Below are 20943 nucleotides of genomic sequence, written 5' to 3'. Positions count from 1 at the left end.
GAAGTGGAGCCTATTTTTTCCAAAAGAATTCGGTTTACGTGGATGAGATCAGTCGGTGGTTGCAGTTACAACAGCAATTTGGTTTATTAAAAGGCAAAACTAAAAAGATACGGGCGAAAACTGAAAACAGATTTATTACTTTGCAGTTGAAACATTTCGATTTTGTTTTTTCTGTGCTGGGGTGGGGTTTAGTTCTAAGCTTTGTGGCTTTTATTGGAGAAGTGGGGTTTTCTAAAAACGTGGGTAAATGATCATATTTATGCAAAAAGTATAGAATATTTAGATTGTTTAAACTATTTGTCTCGGTGGATTCTTTGAACTTTTTACATTTTATGTTTATTGTTTAGCTTCTCGAAATCTTTGGTACTTTCTAATTTTTTTTCACGTACTTTTTGCTTTTTTTCAGAACAGTTTAAAATCTTAGAATTGTCGTAACTTCAAAAAAATTAATATCAAATAAAATTGTTAGATTCACTCTCAAAGCTGTTTCTTAATTTTTTATTTATTCTCAAGTTTCGAGCTGATTCTAAGCTCTCGGATTGTTGAATGCTTCTGATGATTTAGATATTTTTGATTTAACCAAATTTTTGTTTCTGTAGTTTCTCTACGTTCTTCTTAAATATCTAAATTTAGAATTATTATCTAAAAAGATGTAGACGCTGTTTTACATTGTTGATAAAAAATTGTTGTTGAGTTATGGTGTCGATTAGGAAGAAATGTCAATACAAAAACAAGTCGTAAATAAACCAAATCATTTGTAACATTGTAAAAGGTGTAACAGACAACTATAATCAGCGAACGTATAATCTTTTAAAGTAACGATAAATGGATGATTTTATTATAACTTAACACGAAACGAGTATAAAGCTGTTTGGGTAAAACGTTTCTATGAGAAGATCAATAGTCTATTCTACAACTATAATTTTTTGTCAGTTCAATTTTACTCTAATACAGAGTGGTCAAGGTCGGAATTGCAAGTTGCATTGATCAATTTTAAAAAATCATTATGTACATAATTATGACGCTTTATTACAAGGAGGTTTTATCACTTCCTGAAAGAAAATTTTTTATTAAATTAAGATCTGCTACAAAATTGTTTTGGTACTTTTTATTTTTATTTTTATGTATTTAAATAATTAATCAGTGCGTGAATAAGTTTGTTTGTATAGAGCAATATCCCAAGTAAATTCCTGATAATACCGGTTACATAAACCTAATAAACATTAATGCACAATTCGTGTATAAGTTACCTATTTAGCCATGAATCGATAAGAATTTTCCAATCGCCACCAATAACTAAAAATGGATGTTGTCAATATGTTTAAATTTTCGTGTGCATTTTTTATATTAATTTCTATTGCAACTCCAAAACTGTTAAACTCCAGCACTCTGTTAAACTTACAAAGCCGTTTTAAAGAATACATCGAGTACTCTCAGTGTTCAAGAAAACTCTTCTCGTGTTGTTATATTAATGCAAACAATCAACACTCAAGAGAAATTTCATCTGTCTTCATCAAACATAGTTCCTGTTCTTCGATAATTTTGGATACTGAGTATCTTACCAGAAACTTAACATTTCCAAAAACGGAAGCAACTTTCATTTTCGCCGACGAAGTGGAAGAAATTACAAACTTGATTGATCATCTCCGGAAATTAAAGTCGTGGAACTCAAGAGGAGAAAATCATATTATAATTTCGCAACAAACTCAAAATCACTCGTTTTTATCGTCACTGGTAAGAAACATTTGGAAGAGACACCTTCTCAACTTTGTGATTGTTTTGGTTGCTCAACGTTTGGAGATATTTTCGTACAACCCCTTCAGCAGGAAAATCACAAATTTGAGACCTGGAGATAACTGCACGGATATGTTTCCGGATAAAGTTACGAATTTGCATGGATACGAATTAAGAGTGTCTATGTTTAATAACTTTCCTTTGACCATAAAAAGGGGTGAACAGTGGGTGGGTGACGATTTTGTTCGTCTTCAGTTAGTGGCATCAATGCTTAATGCGACTTTCAGAATTATAGAGCGCCCGAAAAACACTCTGTATGATGGTGCATATGAAGATGTTATGACCGATGCGACAGATTTTTGCTTCATCAGTCATTTTTACATGGATTATCTTTATCAAGGCGCAGACTACACGTATCCCCATGAAATGAACGAACTGGTTATTGTCATTCCTGCCAATGAAGAGTCGTTATTCAATAAATCGATTTTATCGATATTCCATCCCGTCGTTTGGATAGTTTTTAGTGGAATATTAGTGATTCTTTCAGTAGGTTCATATTTGTATAGTGGTAGAAAGAAAGCGTTTCACACTTATCTCTTCTGGTACTTCTTAATTTCTCTCGGGAGTCCTTTCCCGAGTTTCAACACTCAATCTTCTGTGATAAAATTTCAAATTTTTATTTTCATTTTAGCTTGCATTATACAGTTTGGGGAATTGACACCCGATGCATGGAATTAAATTTAATAGAAAGTGGGGGACACCGAGCGAGAAAGAGATTCTTGCATTCTTTCATTCTCACACACATCAAGAAACATGAATTTTCGGTGAGTCCAAGACCGATTAATGGACAAATAGATGAGCGCAACAAAGAAAACCATAATTGCCATTGGAGCGAGGAAGATAAAAATAATTTACCCCCATCAGCGCGAATGCATGCGTCGTGGCATTGTTTTATCATTTTTGGCAAGACGAGGTGTTAACATGATTGCTCCTTTAGTAATTCTTCGCTATTAGAGGGATTTGGTCCTTCGAATGCAAAATGCAACAATTTTATTTTTTTATGAGTAATGATAGGCATTGTATTTCTCAATGAATTTGAGTTACAATTTTCGAGAACTTTGTCGCTAGGATGCATTGAGGGGAGTAATACCACCCACTGACACTACTCCTCTCCCACTTCTTATTAAAATTGTTCCCATTCATCGGGTATCAATTCCCCAAACTGTATTTAGAACAGCAATTCAGTGTGTCTTAGTTAGTAGTTTCATAACACCAATCTCTTCAGATGTCATCAAAACAATTCCACAATTTAAAGTCAGTGGAATTACTATTAGTACTTCAGTGTTTTTGGCGAAAATGATTCGTCCAGAATATGGTTTTTGTGACAGAGTTTTTATCATATCTGCACCAGAACGAATAAAAAGATTGTACTCTTTAAATAAAAATTCTGCTTATGTTATTATTAGAACTTTCGCGCAGAATTTTATTGAGACTTTAAAAAATAGGTTCGCTAAGCCTCCGTTTTATATAATGGAGGAACCTTTAGTGCCAGGTATGAATACGTTTATTTTTCAGCGACATTCTCCGTACTTGGATAAAATCAGTGATTGCTTGCATAGAGAAAAACAGTATGCATTGTCATTAAATAGGATTTTTTCAACTTCTTCATTACGAAACAATGATACAACTAGTGAAAAAGAGATAGTTTTAGGTATTGAACATCTTCAGAGCGTCTTTCAAATGTTTATCTTAGGGATTTTGTTGAGTTGTTTCACGCTGATTGTTGAAATTATTGTAAGTAACAAACAAAAAATTACTAATTTATTTAAAAAAGATAACTACTAAGAGAAATCATTTTCGTTAATTAACTTTTTTATCAGTCTCGAAAATGTTTTTCTATTGTTACAAAAATATTTTGTGAAATAAAACGTCTAAATTTTACAGTTTTTCTTTAAAAAGGTGTTAATGACCAAATGAAGGCTTCAGGGCAAAATTATCGTAGTTTTTTTTTTAGCTAATGTAACTTATGAAATTTTGCTTGGTCTAGATCCTTATGTCCGAGGTTTTTACTTTCAGACAAGTTTAATAAGCCCGGAAATTTATTATTCCTAGTTATTAAAATTGTTATCAACTAGAATAATATGAAAGCGTAAATCAATAATTGCTCGGTTATGATTTGGTTTATCCAGAACCGGAAATAGATATCCACTGTAAATTAATAATAATAATAATAATAATATATAAACTGTATTGAAGGAAAAAGACACTCTTTGAGGTTATACACGTGCACATAAAACATTTCACATTGTTGTAATTAATATACTGTTTTCATCCATTAGCGTAATTATAAAGGATCATGAATATCATTGTATTAATTATGATAAAAATGGATAAGAATGGAAGTCTTGTGTGCTTTATTATTTTCAAATTCTTAAATTGCATTGTTTTATCACTGAAGTTATCAAAGGTATAGAAACTGATACAAAATGGGGAAGGGAACACCTTTAGTTAATTCCGATATTGAAAAACTCTAAAATTCACACTTTTTCTTTGAAACTTTGTATTTTAGCAAAGCTAATAAGCATTTTAAAAATAGTAAATAGTAAAGAGTAGGAAAATTTGGTGGCAACGCCAAAAATGCAAAAATATTGAAGATACAATAATAACACTGGTCAACAGTGATTTTGTTGCCCTTGATGTAAGAGTGGTTTCGAATACTTCTATGCCAACAATTCACGAAACTATGAATGGTTTTTTAAAATTGGCTCTGATTTTTTTTCAATCTTGATTTTCATATTTTACTAAAAATCTGTAAAATTGAGAAAGAAATAGCATGTATATTCTCAAATATTTTTTTTTTGGAAATTATTACAAATTGTTTTGTTTGAATGGTTAATTAATGTAAATAGAAGTTGAAAAAGGAAAAAAATTATAAAACTTATGTTAAACTTTAATGAAACGCATTTTATAAGCGCGTCTTTTATATTTTGTATGCCCTTATTTAGTGAAAATCCTGAAGCATTTCAACTTTTGTTGGTCACGTGGCGTGCACAAAAGCGAATTTTAACATGATAATGAACAGTTTATTATAACTCGTGTTCTGAAGAGCCGACTCAAAGTCTAAATTATTAAAAATATAAAAAACGCCAAAATCATAAAATCCAGAGCCAATTCAGTACTTTCAAGAATATATTCGAAAACTATGGCCTTGAAAACATAGAAATCCGCAGAGATATTCAGGGCAACAAAAAAAAATTTTTTTTTGTTGAGCTGTGTAATTGTAGTCAGAGGACATTTCAGAAGATTATAGACTCCAAAAAGATCACTATAATTTAGACCGATCACTTTGATGACATTTTTGAAAATTAAGTTTGAATACACAAAATTTCTCTGTTCTGGCGTGTCCCTCACACGTATTCTAAAATTGATAATTACTTAAATTACATCCAAACTCATGAAATCTTGCAATTTGGTTTAGTTACACTTTCTTAGATAAATAGACAATACACGGACCGTTTTACATTTTTCAGCAGTTAGAGACAAAGCATATTTTTTGTAGTTTACCATACTCTCGTCAACGTTGCATTTTCAAACCAAAATTACAAATTTGGGGGTGGTCTGAAATTGAAATTGGTGGTTGAAATTTTGAAAAATTTTACTGCTCGTAACTTTATGTTTACTATTCTTCAACCAATATTTTTTTTAAGGGCGTTTGATAAAAGACATGATTCTCTAGATCCCATTTTGACTTTTTATTTTTGGGATATGTTAAAATACCGAGACCTTTTAAAAGGCAAACACTAAATCCTCTATTTTCAATCATTTTAACAAAAAAATCTATGGAAATTACAACTTAAAAAAATCAATTTATAATTAGAATTACCTATAAAAAGTTTTAGATTATTATTTTAAGTTAGACCCAGGGAAGGTTACGAAGTAGTTTAGTGCAAATTTTGATAAAAAAAAAAACAGAAAATCGAAGATTACAGATTTCTTATTGCTTGATTGAAAATTCGTGAGTTATTTTTTACTCTTCCGACAGCTGCGTGGAAATAGTGAACAAGAAATGAAAAAATCTAATAGTTAATATTTATTGTGAAGTAGCACACTTTACAACAGTATAATGGTCGATCCGCCAGCTGCCGCAGCATCCAGTCGTCACTGTATTCTTAAACGGATCACAGCCGAGTAGATCTAATGAGATCAGCGAAAATAATGCTCAACCCATGAACAAGAAAAATACAATATTAATATAATTATTTACATAGTATTAAACTTAACCACTAGCAAACAAACGTATTAACAATTAGATCATTCTCCAAAGTAAAGTAAGGCATGTCTTGACAATAGGATGATAAATTACAACTAACGAGAACATAAATTAATAATTTGTTGCGTCACGAACGCTGATTGTCGACAAGTCCACTCATGTCCGGTCAGCCGGGTAAAATCTTCCTTATAAACAGGTACTCCGAAAACTGTTGGCCTTCGACGCCGCCTCCATTACTCGCCGCCAGTTTAAAACCGGCGTTCAACAGCCTCGTTATCACCTGGACTGAGTTTAATTTACAGTATCCGTTCAGGGGGAAACGAATGACGTGATGGACGTCTTGTTGATTCCAGGCTACGCCGGAGCGGGCGTCCATGACTGCTTGGTTTGTTTCAGGAAAGACTTCGTCGAGGAGAGAACGGTCTCCCGATAACATAATCCGTTCGCCCAAATCCGGACTGACGTGGAGGGCGACGCATTCGTAGCTGTCTTGGCCGAGCTGGCGCGAGTTCTCTGAGGAGGCTCCGTGCGAACGGCCGAAACCACTGGACTTCAGAGAGTTGCTGAGGGAAGAGACGGCGCCGTTTTTTATTCGGTCCTTTTTCAGCTGCTCGAGCTGTCGGATCATTGCTGGAAATTCAATGGGCGATTATTGGGCGATTTTTTACAAAAGTTAGAAAATTATTTATTATTACATTGAAAAAAAATCCAACGTGTTTCTTATATTTTTTGTATAAAGTGCATCGACTTGGAGTTTATTTAGAAATAGGCTTAAGGTTAAAAAAGAAGCACTTTAAAAGATTAATGTTCCTTTTATTTCCACTTATGAGTTGGTCCGATAAAAGAAAATAAAATTAAATACTTACGTGCTATATCAAAATACCGCGCCTCCTCCAAAAGTAGATCCAAATCAGTGAAATTATCCGGTATGAGCAGTCTTGAGTTTCGCATGAAATTGAGTATATGTCTGAACATTCCTCCGTCTCTATCAATGAAGTAGTGTTGCTTAAGAGAGTCCAAAACGATGGGTATACTGCCATTAAACAACTTCGCCAGTCTCGATTCCGGATATCTGCGTAAGAAAATGCAAACACATTAAAATGACAGCTATTAGATTAGTCGAAACTATACAACTGGCATTTTATCAGATAACACCTTAAAAGCACTAAAAGGCGTCAGTTGTCGCCCCATAGATAATCTCGCGGCATTATAAACGACATCCTGATACGTACTAAGAGAATTAAATTTAATGCTCACAGGATTATTGCAGTATGATGATTAATAAACAGCCAGGTGTTAAGACCGATCTTGTTAAGCAGAAACCGCACCTGGCGCGTCCAAATGATGGGACAAGTTGACAATAAATTCCAAGTTGTGTCGAGAACCTATTCACAGGATGGCAGCTTCTTGAGTAGTTAATAGTCAAGATTTATAAGAAGAGCGAGCGGAACGCGGCGTCAAATGTAATGATAGCTTGTTAGCCGCAGTTATTGGAGAATTTATATCAGAGCAGAATTTGCCACATTTGCCGCTTTACCGTGGTATAAATCTGTTAATCAATGCTTGGAATTAGTGCGATTCTGCATCGATTTCCATGTAATCCGACCCGACTTGAGGCAATTTGCTCTAATTGTAAACTTGCAACTGACCAGTGCGGGATTTTCGGTGAAGTCATAATTTTTGCACGTGCAGCCTGTCGAAAGCAACGACATAATCTTCTAGAAACAATTTCAGACTCCATCGGATGAAGTGCCACGTCCATAAACAATAGCCGACTGCACAATAAACCGGCGCTTGTACAGCAACGTAACGAAATTATTATCGTAACAAACTGCACCATTGTTTTGGATTTAGCTCGAAGGGAAAGAATACAAAAGTGCAGGTTGTGGTGGGCATAGACGTGCGTCGAGTGCAAAAAGGGATACGGCAGGCGGCGGCTAACTAAATGCAGACGCGGCTTATCTCAAGAACATACTCGTACTCGAACCCCGAGGTGGTCACACCGAATGCCCATATTTGGCCGCCGGTGTGGGCAGCGATGACTCGTACATGGAGAACCCGCGAACAACAAAGACAAAACCAAATCGGAGAAATTTGTTTGATGGCTCTATGTGAAAGAGCTTTGACAAAAGCGCAAAGGAACACTGAATAAATTTGTACATGAAATCACACACTTTCTTCGGCGGTTCTTGTTGGTAATAAATCCAATGACGTTCCCAGAAAAAGCAGTGCTGTATGTGCTATAAAAGGAAAATCTTGCGACGTCGATTTCATACTTTTCTCTTTTTAAAAGACCCTCATTATCAAGGAAACTATAAACGTTTTATGACTTTGTAGTTTTGTAAATAAGACGAAGAATTACAGTCACACTGCTCCATTCAATCAAGAATAGTGATTTGTAAGATCGTTAAAAGCAGATTTATTCCATGCAAATACGAGTAACATTTCAAGTTCATTTTAATGGAAAAAAGTTTTTATGTGAGAATTTGAAAGGTATAAATGGCTGAATGAATGATGACTAGGCGGGTATCGAGATTCAAGAAGCGAAAGATGCATGAAAAATAGGCAGGTAACTGAACTAAGACGCAAATTACGTGAGAACTCGTCAGCGTCATAAAACGACCACAATTAATTATTCTCAAATCTACTTAATTATGATATACGTATTACTTTAATTACTTCGTGTCATCAGTAATTTTATTATAAGTATAAGAGTGATTTGACTCTCAACAGAATTCAAACAAATTCTTTCCGAGTCTTTAAACATCGAGAATTTCGAGGAATGTAGGAAATTACACCTACTGTAAGTATGTAAATTATTATTGAACCATCCTGTTTTCTTGGAGCGCTGCTTCCTCCAGCTAAAATGTAGTGAAGGTGAAGAACGCATAAAACTAAATGTATTTTACATTTGCACCTTTGAACTCATTTATGATTAATTTAATGAGAGTTGTCATAAAGATGCACCCTTGGGCTCGAAACCAAAGAGGAGGTTAGGTAGCAGCAATGATGTAAGAGGGCCATAAACGCAACGAAAATTAGATGCGCGAACGAGGCACGGTAGTAAAATTTTTGATTTATGTTGTAGGAGCAATATTTTCTTTGAAAAAAAAGTGTAAATAAAAAATGAAATTATCTCGAGTCGGCCCATAACTTTTATCAGATTATTCGTTTTCACACCGCCGCTCTGCCATAATTAAGAAGATAAAGATTATTAGTTGTTCATCAATTTATTAGTTTTTCTTGTGTAATGAAGCTCCCGCCGCATCGAATAAGAAATTTATTATTTTCCCACCGTAATTTATAGCCCATTACTTCAACATTTGCGGCAATATTTCCTGCACGTTTATCAGCTTCAATATTCACAGTGCTGAATGTGGGATTATTTAGTTATTTGCTATGAGCTATATGTACACAATATTTTATTCTTTTATCTGCGCGGCATGTGCTAGAGCTCCGCGGTCGGTATCAAGCTGATTTATGGAGGGCTCGATTCAGATGGCTGATATTGTAAACACTTTAATGCTATATGATTTAACCTTTAACAGTTTTAGACCATGCTTTAAAGAGATTTATGGACATTCCGAAGATGGTGCGATGTCCAGGGAGACACCCCGTGGCGATCACGCCACCCCCAACTTACTTGGTTAAAGTTTCTAATGAGGAGGTGTAGATAGTGCCGCCAACGTCGATATGCACCGGCGCCGTATACCTGGAGGCGGCGGCCACGCACGGGATTCCTGTTATTTTGTTGTAATTAACCGCTGGTGGCGTCGGCGACGAGGAGTTAGACATCGTTGGGGAGGTAGCGGGGGAACTGCTTGGCGACATCAGCCTGAAAAGGGGAGACTTCAATGCGAGGTCAAGCGGAAAACGGTCGTGCAGAAATTTTCCAACAGACTTTCCGTTGAAACGATGCTTTCGAGGCGGGCCAGGTGTGAACATTTAACATAATGCGGAGTGCATTACTGCGTGGTAATAACATGAAATAATTATATGTTACAAAGACTATCATCTTACTCCGCCTGTCTTATAGAGAAGCCATAAATTTTATACTGGGACAACTCTATAAGGAACCTCAACAAAGACTCGCGTTTCCTAGAACTCTTCTATTTACAAATCTTGTTAAAGATATGTTAATAAAAGCGTTCTGCTTTTCGAGTGATCTCTAAAATCTTTATTACACACCATTTTGGGCGTTCTCGGAAGGAATGATAATTCAGTCTTACCTCATTTTAATTTGAGCTGAAGGAAACATTGTTCTGTTGGTTAAGTCTTTTGGCTCCTTGTCCACGTCATTTCGAATATCGTTCTTTTTTCTGTAATTAAATAAAGCAACTCATTAATTTAAATTGGCAATAATTACACTGATCTGGGTGGGTATTCTTGGTTGTTACTTCTGGCTCAATTCAACAATAGAAAACAGCATGAGTATTATTAAATGATTGATATTTAAGGTTGTCTAGACAGCACCTATCACAATAAAATTACTGGTTGTTGACTTAAGTACGCTGGAAAAGGTCAAATGAAATGTGAAGAGGTATTTATAATGCTATTTAAAAAGCACGCATGTGAATTTTATTGATATTAGAGCAAGTATTGATGTACTTTGAGGCGCGGGTTTATGACTTCATTAAGAAAGCAATTACAATTTTTTCCGGGTTCTCCAAGAGCATTAAATTTTCAATGTAGCTATACAAATCCCTTTATCGACGTGCTCGTATGTACGGATTTTGAAAATTTAACTAGGAATGGCTTAGAGGCATTGCCGGGAACTCTCCCAAACTCTTGCTTGAGATAATTCAAATATGAGTAGGTAGTCGTAGTACATGTCGTGTATCGTATTTAAATTATCTTTACAACACAATTGTAAATTACAGACATAATTTATGACATTGTCATCTCTTTTATATTACATAAGTTACTAACATGTTGAAATTGCTGAAACATAAATGCTAGTCATTCTACGAACAGCTCGTTATAAATTTATTCTATTACAAATAGAAAATGAATAAAGTGTAATTGATGGCTGCTCTTTAAGTTAATTGGCCGCGTGTGCCATTAATTGTTATTATCGTCATAATACGTAACGGGATCGTCGAATTAAAAGAAAATATTTTCGTTCCGGTGAAAGCAAACGGATGAATAGATTTTATGCTGATTATTGTAACGTTAGAAGTAGCAGTAGCAGCCGCGACTTTTTCGTGGCGTATAGTGTATCGCGCTAGAGGTGGGTTCCGTAATTATATTAGCAAAGTATTTATTTAATAAAACAAAGTTTCAGAAGTTTGGTCAATTTCCATTATTTTCATTCTCTCTCGACCACCGGTTACGTGATATTTGTGTAAGCTAATTGAAACCAAAATGAGGGAGATCTCCAGAATTACGAATTACACAGTACGCTTCCTTTGCCTCTAGAAAGCTAATATTTATTTTGCCAAATGACGAAATACCGCCCCATTGTTTTGTAAGAAGCTTTTGTTTAAGAGCGAACCTTGCAGCAGTTTTGCAAATCGTCGTATATCCAGACAATACCTTCGGTTATTGGAGATCCTTTAGCTGAGACCATTGTGGCGGCGACGTCGCCGCTCTGGAGACAACCGGAGGCGGTTAAAGACCGCAGCCACTCGCCAGAGTAAACACGGGGATGTTAATTGGACGTACATGCTACGAACAAAATTGCCACTGGAAGCGGGCCACGTGTAAACACGTGCCAAAGTCATTTCGAATTGCTTGTGATGTTAAGAGCTGAACTGGAAAAAGACATTGTTGCACGGAGGAACAATTAACCGTTTCGTTGTTTTTTCGAATTTACCACTCGACAAGAAAGAAAACTCGCACGACTTGAATTTCTGTCATCCTAATTAAGGGACGCGCTAAATTTGTCGAGAGCGCAGCTGCCACCAAATTTGAGAGTCTGCTTTTTTATTGCAGTGCAACAAATACATGGATAATTAAAAATACCTCGACTACAATGTGTCTGCAGAGGACACTTTTTAAACTAGTTGGAATTTTAGTGATTAATTTTGTATCCGAGACTAGCGCTTTGGGCGTTTCTAATTAGGTTTCAGCAAGCTTGATTTATTCCGAGTATGTTTTCAAATAATCCCTACAAGCGATGTGCGCGCCGGGATGGGATCTTTTGTTGTTAAGAAAATACGCTCGAGGCACGGCAAAACTGCCTCAGGATTGAGGGTTATACCCGTGACTTTCAAATATTTCCGAGCGTTTGATTACAGGAATAGTCTCACGGGCAATTTACTATAATTACAGTAGAAAATTTATTGTATGCTGGGATGATGCTCGAATTTGCAAAACATGACCCTTTTATTGCTTGCCATAACCAAGAGGAAGAAAAGAAAGGTGTGTGGGAGGCACATGAGTACTATTATTATTGTTAGCACAGCCAGACCCACAAAGGGTCATATTGTTTCGCGTTTCTCCGTGTTCGTTTTCAACTAATACAGACGTAATGTTTTAAAAATAGAAAGACAGAAGAGGACCCTTTGTTTGTTAAGCGCCTCCGTCTATTTCTGCTTGCAAAAACATCATCATGCATTTAAACTTTTTTGGGTATTACGTAAAGTACAGCAGTGGGGCTCTCAATTTGGAGCTTTCAGATTTTTGGGTTCTAAAGAAGTCAAACAAAAATTCTTTGAAATCAGTCAATCCATCTTACCATTTTATAATAATTTTCGAACAGATTGACTAGTATTTGTATTTTGATAGTTATATACAAGTGTCCTAAAATTCGTGACCCAGACAAAGAAAAAGGCTTATAGAGGCAAAAATTCTGAACCAAAATTTCAAAACAAAAATTTTTTAGCTCAAAAAATAATCGAGTTAAAACGAAAAAAATGTAGCCAATCCCGAAGCAGAACAGTATTTGAAAATCGGTAACTAAGGACACATTGGTCAGATAAACATTACACTGTCCATTTTACTCCATCTCTAGAATAAACTTCTGGGATTGGTTGTTAATTTTTTATCCTTTCTCTAATACTATTAAACTTAATCAATTTTTGTTTTGAAATTTACCATCTGTGTTGCAGTCGGCACCCTCTCTTGTTCTATGGGTCATGAGTTCTGGGACAGCTTGTATATACCGACTGTGTTTCCAAAAAATTCTGAACGATGCCTTTACAAAATTTCCATTTTCTAATATTTTTGATCCATAAGCAAACTAAGAACTTTTCAGCACCAAGAAATTTTCTAAAATCTTTTTTTCTGGGCTGTGTTATTATTAAAGCCATTTTAAGAACCTAATACATATGACTTTAGAAATTACTATTTTGTAAGCAATCAAATAGTTTTTTCAATAAAATCGCTGAAAAAGAACAAAAAGTTTTAATTTTTTGAAATATTTTTTGTCCTGTAACTTTTAAACGCGTCGATAAGGCGGGACCTGATGCATTACAATAAAAAATCGATGTAATAATTTTTTAGTTATATGCAAAATTACATATGAAAATCTTTAAAAACAGATTTTTTAGAACATAAAATCAGTTTTTCAAAAAGTTCATGGGAACCACTAACCCTAACGATGAGTTTTATAGAAAAGCTAATTAAATTGACTTTCCAAAACACTGTTGATCAATTCTATAACATTGACATTTTCAAGAAAAACTAAAGAAATACATTTTACTTGAATATCTCGAATTACGAACAGAATCAGCAGCCATTCCACTTTAAAAATGACGTTCCACTTCTCCTGTACATTTTTTTCCCAAAATTTGTTGACTAGTGTTATGTGCTTTTGCTTCATTATTATTATTATCATCAAATAATATTTATAGAAAACCAGAAGTCAATTTTTTGTTGCAATCACCCACACTTCAGTTCATTAAAAGCTGTATAAGAAGCTGTATAATTCACAGGTCGTAAATAATATTTGCGCAATTTCCAAACTCGGGAGATTAATAGCATTAAGATTTGTTGTGGCATACGAGTTTTTAATGTATAGTTATGGAAGTCGCCATAAATTTCTTACTGTGGTGGATTGGCAAATGGTGGCCGATAACATCGGCATTTGTTAATGAATTCTTTGACAATTTACATGGAAAATCTGGATATTAATTTTTAATACATCACTCTAATGGTGTTTTTATAGGCAATAAACTTAGATTGTGTTACAACAGCAATACGGAACGAAATTGCTTTTTGTTTTTACCTACCGGAGAGATAAAACGTTCTTTATACCTCTTCAATGATTTCTTATTTACATTGTTCAAATTTTTCGTCTCGATCAAAATTCGTGCATAATTAGAACTACTGCTCGTTAGCATCATTGTGCTCCAAAGACCGACACAAGGTCGGCGTGTTTGACCACGAAATTTGTACCTATCATTAAAAAGACCGAATTGTGGAACTCGCCGTTGTGCACGTTAATTAATGTCCTAATTATGCAGCCCAAATTCATCATTGCTGCTGTACAAAAACGAGGATGATTAATGAATCCGGAGTGTGGGTATGAAGTTAATTCCACTGATTAAAATTACAATAACGCGTATAAATGAGATTAATTGACGATTTTCACGCAGGATATGTGTAGTTTAATGACAGTTTTTAATGATTAATGACATGATTGTAGTCACTTAAATCAAGCTGATCTCCTGATGTTACACATGTAATTGAGAGTGTGTAACTGTTCGATAACGATACCGACATATTTCAGCGTCAAACTGAATCTAGAGACTGTTAACGCGCTATTATCTCCTCGATTATAGCGATAAACTAGAATTACTAATCTTGTGAAAAAAATCTCACAATACTTTCTTTTGTGCGAAAATCCGCATTTACGAAAAAGTCGTGTTCTTTTACTCAAATGAATGGTTCGATCCGACCCAGAGGTTACGCTTCAGGACCTTCGTGTCGGTCATACGAAACCACTTAGCCGAAGAACCGGCGATTTCCCAGAGAGTAGCAATACATCAATTCGTTTTATCTCCAAGTCACGACCGAGATATTCGCTAAAATATCGTCCGGCATATGACCGCCGGTGCAACCACAGGCCAAAGAGTTCTCCGAAGTATTAAGAATATCAATCCATAGATATATCTAATGTATCGGCCGGTTTGCTGGTTTTAAAATTCTTGTAAGTTTTAATGTGGCTGCATAGTGTATGGCCTTTTAGTATTAATGATCCCCTGAGAGAATAAGATTTAAAATTAATGTTTTAATGGAAGTTACCGCGCTCTTTATTCTTAATTACATTGTGGTTCAATTTGGTGAGGTGAATATACTTGCTGAAATATTGCTGCCGAACAAAATCTTTAATTAAGATCGGCTTTGATATGTGTGTCGCAGTTTCGAGGCCTTTTGAAACCAAGTCTTTTGCTCTTCTCTTGGGAATAGTATGAAAGAGGTTTACCAGTGAAATTGGTCACAATGGAGGCACTCAACTTCATTTCCACTTAGAGGTGGAATCCATAAATTCAAAAACACGGACAAAATGGCACTAAGTCACTAAACATCTCCAGAAACAAGAAACCATATAGATAAAACTACAGTTTTGCTTGTACCACAAGATTAATGCCATCAATACTGTATTAATTTATTTCAGATGGAAACAACTATTAAAAAAACATAAATATACGAACGAAGCACAATTTTACAAATATCCGTTATTTATTAGCATGTCGACCTGGGCACGAGTTGTTTTCAGTCTTCTGCATTCGTGTAGTCTTTAGGTGCCACCACCCACCTTTTGTTAATTATTTAAAACTTAAAAAACCCACGTAAATAAATTTAGAAGTAACATTAGTCTATCGGTTTACGACTTTGCGATAACAACACCCATTACATCAAGAAACAGTAGCTAATATTACAACATTTCTTCGAAGTTATTGCTGGATTAATTTTTTCGGTTCTGAACTGTGAGCGAGTCAAGACAATAAAAATTGGAGAAGTTGAAAGGCTAGAAAGGTCACCGTCACATTCCTCGCTGTCAGCAGCAGTCAATAAAATTAATCCTAGCAAAAATTCCGGTGGAGACTAATTTTACTTGCGATAATATCACGGTAATTTATGCAGTTGTTAAATTTCACTTTGACACCGATAAATCTGCAAGTATCTCGACGATTATGTTAACAGAGGCGTGACCGCGAGTACAATTACGCAAAGACAGTATTATCGTGTCGTATGGTCTTTACGCTTCGCCTGAAGCCATCAAGGTTCTCTTCGTCGTCCCACTTCTTAGATTCGTACAAATGCTCAAAAACTTATCACTGAAGATGACTAATCTGTTGTGGTCCATGCTGTGATGTTATCTTTTGCACGTGAATCCCCGGAGGCGAAACTGCGACAGAGACCGGTCTGGCGCCAATCGGACGACACCCGGAGGGCTCTGTCGACCCTTCTGGAGGCGACTTTCAAATGTCCTCTCTTCGGGGGTCTGCACAAAACGTGGTGCCAAAGGAAATGTCTTGTGGCTGCGAGGAGACGTGAGACCGCGACGGCGGTAGCTATTATACCGTTTAGCACTCTTTTTGTCGGTAGTGTGAGAACGGTGCACTGGGTCACGCTGAAATTTATTTGTCCCGCAATGACATGCTTCTAAGACGAGTTGTGGGAAACAACTCCACCTGGAACCCTTTTTTGTTAAATTATATTGTGATTAAGGCGGTATTAACAGTAGATGATTCATGGTGAAATCAGAACACCATAAGCCGCTTATGTCGATTCCTCCTGATTGAGTCGCAAACTCGTTTTCAAAACTTCTAGGTACAACTTCATTGCGAAAGTTCGAACGTGATAATTTTCTAAATCATCATTATTACAATTGGATCTTCCAACGATTTGAGGCATTTTTTCCAAAAACTGGTGATAATTTTTGGTTCGGATCTAACGAAAAAACGCTCATGAAGAAACACGTGCCGTGTTGGGCGCCGGATTAATTATTACTTTCACGAATCAGCAAGACAACTTCTACTTGCTTTCTGAGGCAATTATTATTTAAATATTTACAGGTTTTTGATTTATCGTTCACACTTGTCAGTCGTAGCCGGAGAATTTTTTCTGATGGTGAAATATCAAAGGCGTCAGTTACACCGAGCCGGATGCCGCGAATAATGTAATTAAAATAAATTAATAAAACTATTGATTAATTGATAATAATTTCTTCACAGATGTAGGATGCTCATAAATTGTTGGTAGCAGTGGTGTGTTTTGCAACGTGCAGAAAAAGTGGACAGTTCCGGAATGAAACACGCGAGTTTATGCATCAAAAGTAAAAATGTGGCTTTGGGTCTAAATAGTTATGAATGAATCCGCCTCCAAATTATTGAAATTCCGACATATTTCTCGGAGGCGGTTCCATTCATAGTCGTTTTAGGGGCCCAATTATTTTTTATAGAACGATAAATAAAATAAAACATGTGGTTTATACAACAACGCAAAAATCTTGTTTGACAGATGTAAAACGTAAATAATCCCGCGGCCACGAAGAGCGTTGCTAGTTACATCTGTTCCGACGCCGCACTAAGCAAGACTGATTTATATTCCTTTTTATCACATTACCTTGATGATGGATTTCTGAATCTCTGCACAAAGTCTCGCTAATTTTCGTCGATCAATTCATGTCTTTACGAGCTGGTAGGCCTCGAGGTGGTGGCAAGGCCTTAAATTCCTCGTCCCGCCAAGCCCCAGCCCGTAGCATCCAAAGGTTAATCGTGAAAGTGACATCAAACAAATAAAAGAAGACGCTACAAAAATTCAAAATACCAAAAAGGAAGAGCAGGTAGGTAGGCGAGCTGTTTAGCCGACGGCAATGCGACCGGCGACATTCACTAGAAGACGTGAAGCGCGCCCACTTCTTGGAAACCTTCATCCCCTGAAACGGCCCCAATGACACCGTCATCAATTTGCTGTGTCATTGGCGCGTTCTCCAGGTGGTTTACAGGCAGGTAAAAGGGGAGCGGCGACGAGTGGGCTGACGCCCGAGGCGTTGGTTAGTGCGGGTGGATGGACGTGTTGAGCCCACTTAAAAGAGAACTGATTCATGTGGCCATTTGTAAAGACGTTTTATTTAATCGTGTAAGACTTAATCGGAGGCCGTGGGTGACGGGGCCAACACAGGCGAAGAATGGAGGAATCTCGCCATAATCTACCTTCTTTAGATAGTTATCGTTTCATATTTGAAAAGGATACAAAAACAGCTTCGTTAAAATAACTCACTCGCTCCCTGTATGGAGCAAACGGTCTGAGGTCTTATTCTCCACGCCTGCAATCTTCATTTGGACCAAAATTTTGATTCATTCACTCCCAGAAAATCCGGTAGACTAACAGTATTTGAATAATCTTCTCATCTTAAGAGGCGAGCTCAACAACAAACAGTTTTTTTGAAGAGATTCTTATCATCGCCAAGAGCTTAAAATTTCACGTATCGCACTTTCGATGTGGTGACAGCGATATGCAGAAACCAGAGCAAAGGTTGCGAAAGGCCATCAACCTCCAGACATGCAGTTCAACTATGATAGATGTTGACGGCTTACCAACTTACAGGCTGGTTTACTTAAAAAAGCCACCTTTTGTTATTATGATCTAATACCCGAAGAATGTTGTGTTGGTGATAATTTTTCCAACAAACACAATTGACTAGGTGGAGATTAGTCCGTTTTCTTGTTGGAGTGGTCAGTGTTTGGTTTTTACATATTTTGACAAGCGACACAAATGAGTTGGCTTTCAGCATTATCTTGGTAATCAGCACCACAGATGTCAAGAATGTTTAAAATAACAGTGGCGACTCTTGCAGAGTTCGTTTTGATGACCTCGCCGAAGAAGTAGCAATCATCGTTGTGTGGTCCTTAACATTTCCGTCAAGCAAAAAGAAAAGGTCCTAAAAATCGCCTCTCTCTTTCCCGAAGTCAATATGGACGTGATTTTATTAATTGGTGAAACGGATCTTGACCGTTTTTACCATCATGCTGTGACTTTGTGGTCATGGTTTGATTGACAATGTGGAGGAATGGTAAATCGCTGCCACCGCAGAAAGCCACACTTCTAAAACGATTAGGTTTGGATTATTGTATCGCAAAGATTCTCACGGATAAAAACGTAACGAGAAAGACGGTATTGGATTTCTTCGGAAGTATTGAAAATTTAATGGCAAACGGGTCAGGTCAGATTCTGGACTTCAGGGTTATAAATCAACAAAACGGTGGTTCCATGTTGGAAATTAATTACATGAAGGAGTAGTATCACCTATGGCTACACATATTCTTACATATTCAATGATCCGAGGTAGACTTTCGAAAATCATAAGCGAAATCTACGAAAAATTTACAAAAAAGATAATCATGATAATAAATCAATATAATCAACATATTAACATCGGATTAGCAAGAATAAATCTTTTTTTATGGCCACGGGGAAAAGTAAAAATGCAAAAACGTGATTCGCGTTTTCGTTGCATTTAATTAGTGTTGGAAGAAGAAAAAGTCCCGCAATTTTTCAAGTGGCTACGCCCGCCGTTCTCGAAATTTTCAATCACTGCAACAAATCTGTAGCTAACCATTATTAACTCTTTAAAACCTGATGGCTATCTTAACTGCTATTTTATTTATTTAGCCACGTGTTCGAAACCCTCCCAATCCATCACTCCCAAAAAAAGAGAATCAAGATCAAGGCGATGGAAACGAACACTTTATTAAATTTCCCGAGCCCGATTCAACTAATTGATCTATAATTAAATCTCCATATTTATCCTCCATCAGGTTGTCATTTTTTCCACCTATGATTCACACGTTAATGATATAAAGTACATTTGATGTTCACATAACAATACGATTAGTTGATAGATGATAGAAGAAGATTACTTTCTGCTGGGAACACTTGAGATTTCGTAGCCTCAGGTTCTTTGGTGGTCACGATGATGGACGGTCGATCACGAGCACGGGCATCATTGAAACGAAATACTCCACGGTGTTATATTTTAACCGGCGGCGGCTCTGAATACGATCGAAGTTGTTTCGGATGGAATTTACCCTCCCAACATTCCCCAAGAATAAGAAAGCGATATTTTACAAGATCTGATAGTGAGACTTTCAGTTTTTGCCTCCAGACGTCTTCATTGTTGCTCTAATTCTGTCAATTTTCAAAGCGGCGGCGGTGAACTAGTGATCCGAGTCTATCGGGTCATCACATTCGTGGTGCAAAGTGACGTATGATTTATTCGCGACCTTCCAAACTAAGAAATTTTCTCGTGAGAAGTCAGGAAAGGGTACCATACACAGCCGCAGGGGTAAACTTGATGGAGCTTAAAGAAGTAGTAAAATGTTAGGTACGGTTACCTTACAACACAAAGAACTCCCTCCATGTAAAAATCGCATGGATGTGACAAATTACCCTACAATTTCCACTTCAGTAATATGTCATTTAAATAGTTGAAATCGCTAGAAGCAACTGTTAAAACCACTCAAGTTGTTTATTTAATCGTCGTCTGTCAATGCGGTACGTCCTTCGAGCCTTCTACCATCTGCCGTAATATTGCAACTAGAGCATAATCGAGATATTTTTGCAGATAACGTAAACTCTTATTGAGTACCAGATGGGCTATAGGAGCAACGTGATTGAAAAAACCAAAGGTACTGCATCATTAAACATTGCTGACTCATGGCTTTTAATGGCATTCTTTGCTCTCTCCAGCAGCTACTGTGCAACACCGAAATGGTAACAAAAACAAATACGTTTACCTTAACTTATCTACCGTAGAAAAGTAATAATACATGCAGTGCCACAGATTGGTCATGCGACACTGTAAAAACTGCAGCATACCGTTGCAAGCGCAGAATTTAATAAACTGTGGTCAGTGCAGAATTTTTCGGTTTAGCCATTGATTTAAAATAAAATTATTGTGAAAGAAGTTACCTGAATTTGTTATTCATTATTTTTAAATAAATAATAAATAATGATTGTCAAAAAAATATATTTGGCACAGATAC

General features: G+C 36.3%; 2 protein-coding genes across 2 annotated transcripts in view; one reads left to right on the top strand and one right to left on the bottom strand.

Moving 5' to 3' along the window:
* Positions 1-1302: 1302 nt before the first annotated feature.
* Positions 1303-3711, top strand: LOC148179577 (uncharacterized). Its single transcript, XM_088029550.1, has 3 exons — positions 1303-2438; positions 2967-3528; positions 3679-3711. Exons 1-3 carry the CDS (start codon positions 1303-1305, stop codon positions 3709-3711), a joined length of 1731 nt encoding a protein of 576 aa, XP_087885676.1.
* A 2100-nt stretch (positions 3712-5811) lies between these two features.
* Positions 5812-20943, bottom strand: part of twz (BTB/POZ domain-containing protein twz) — a 34871-nt gene continuing 19739 nt past the window's right edge. The window contains exons 2-5 of the mRNA XM_088030210.1: positions 10234-10323; positions 9648-9839; positions 6871-7076; positions 5812-6634 (exon numbers count right to left, since the gene is read on the bottom strand). Of these exons, the coding sequence (XP_087886336.1) occupies positions 6171-6634; positions 6871-7076; positions 9648-9839; positions 10234-10262 (891 nt within the window). The 5' untranslated portion in view covers positions 10263-10323 and the 3' untranslated portion in view covers positions 5812-6170. The remainder of the gene's footprint in view (positions 6635-6870; positions 7077-9647; positions 9840-10233; positions 10324-20943) is intronic.

Source organism: Gnatocerus cornutus, chromosome 2 (genome assembly GCF_029298725.1).
Source record: "Gnatocerus cornutus isolate USDA-ARS CGAHR chromosome 2, icGnaCorn1.1, whole genome shotgun sequence".
Lineage (NCBI taxonomy): Eukaryota > Metazoa > Arthropoda > Insecta > Coleoptera > Tenebrionidae > Gnatocerus > Gnatocerus cornutus.
Note: the sequence above shows the minus strand (reverse complement) of the source record. Positions and strands in the feature narration are given on the sequence as shown.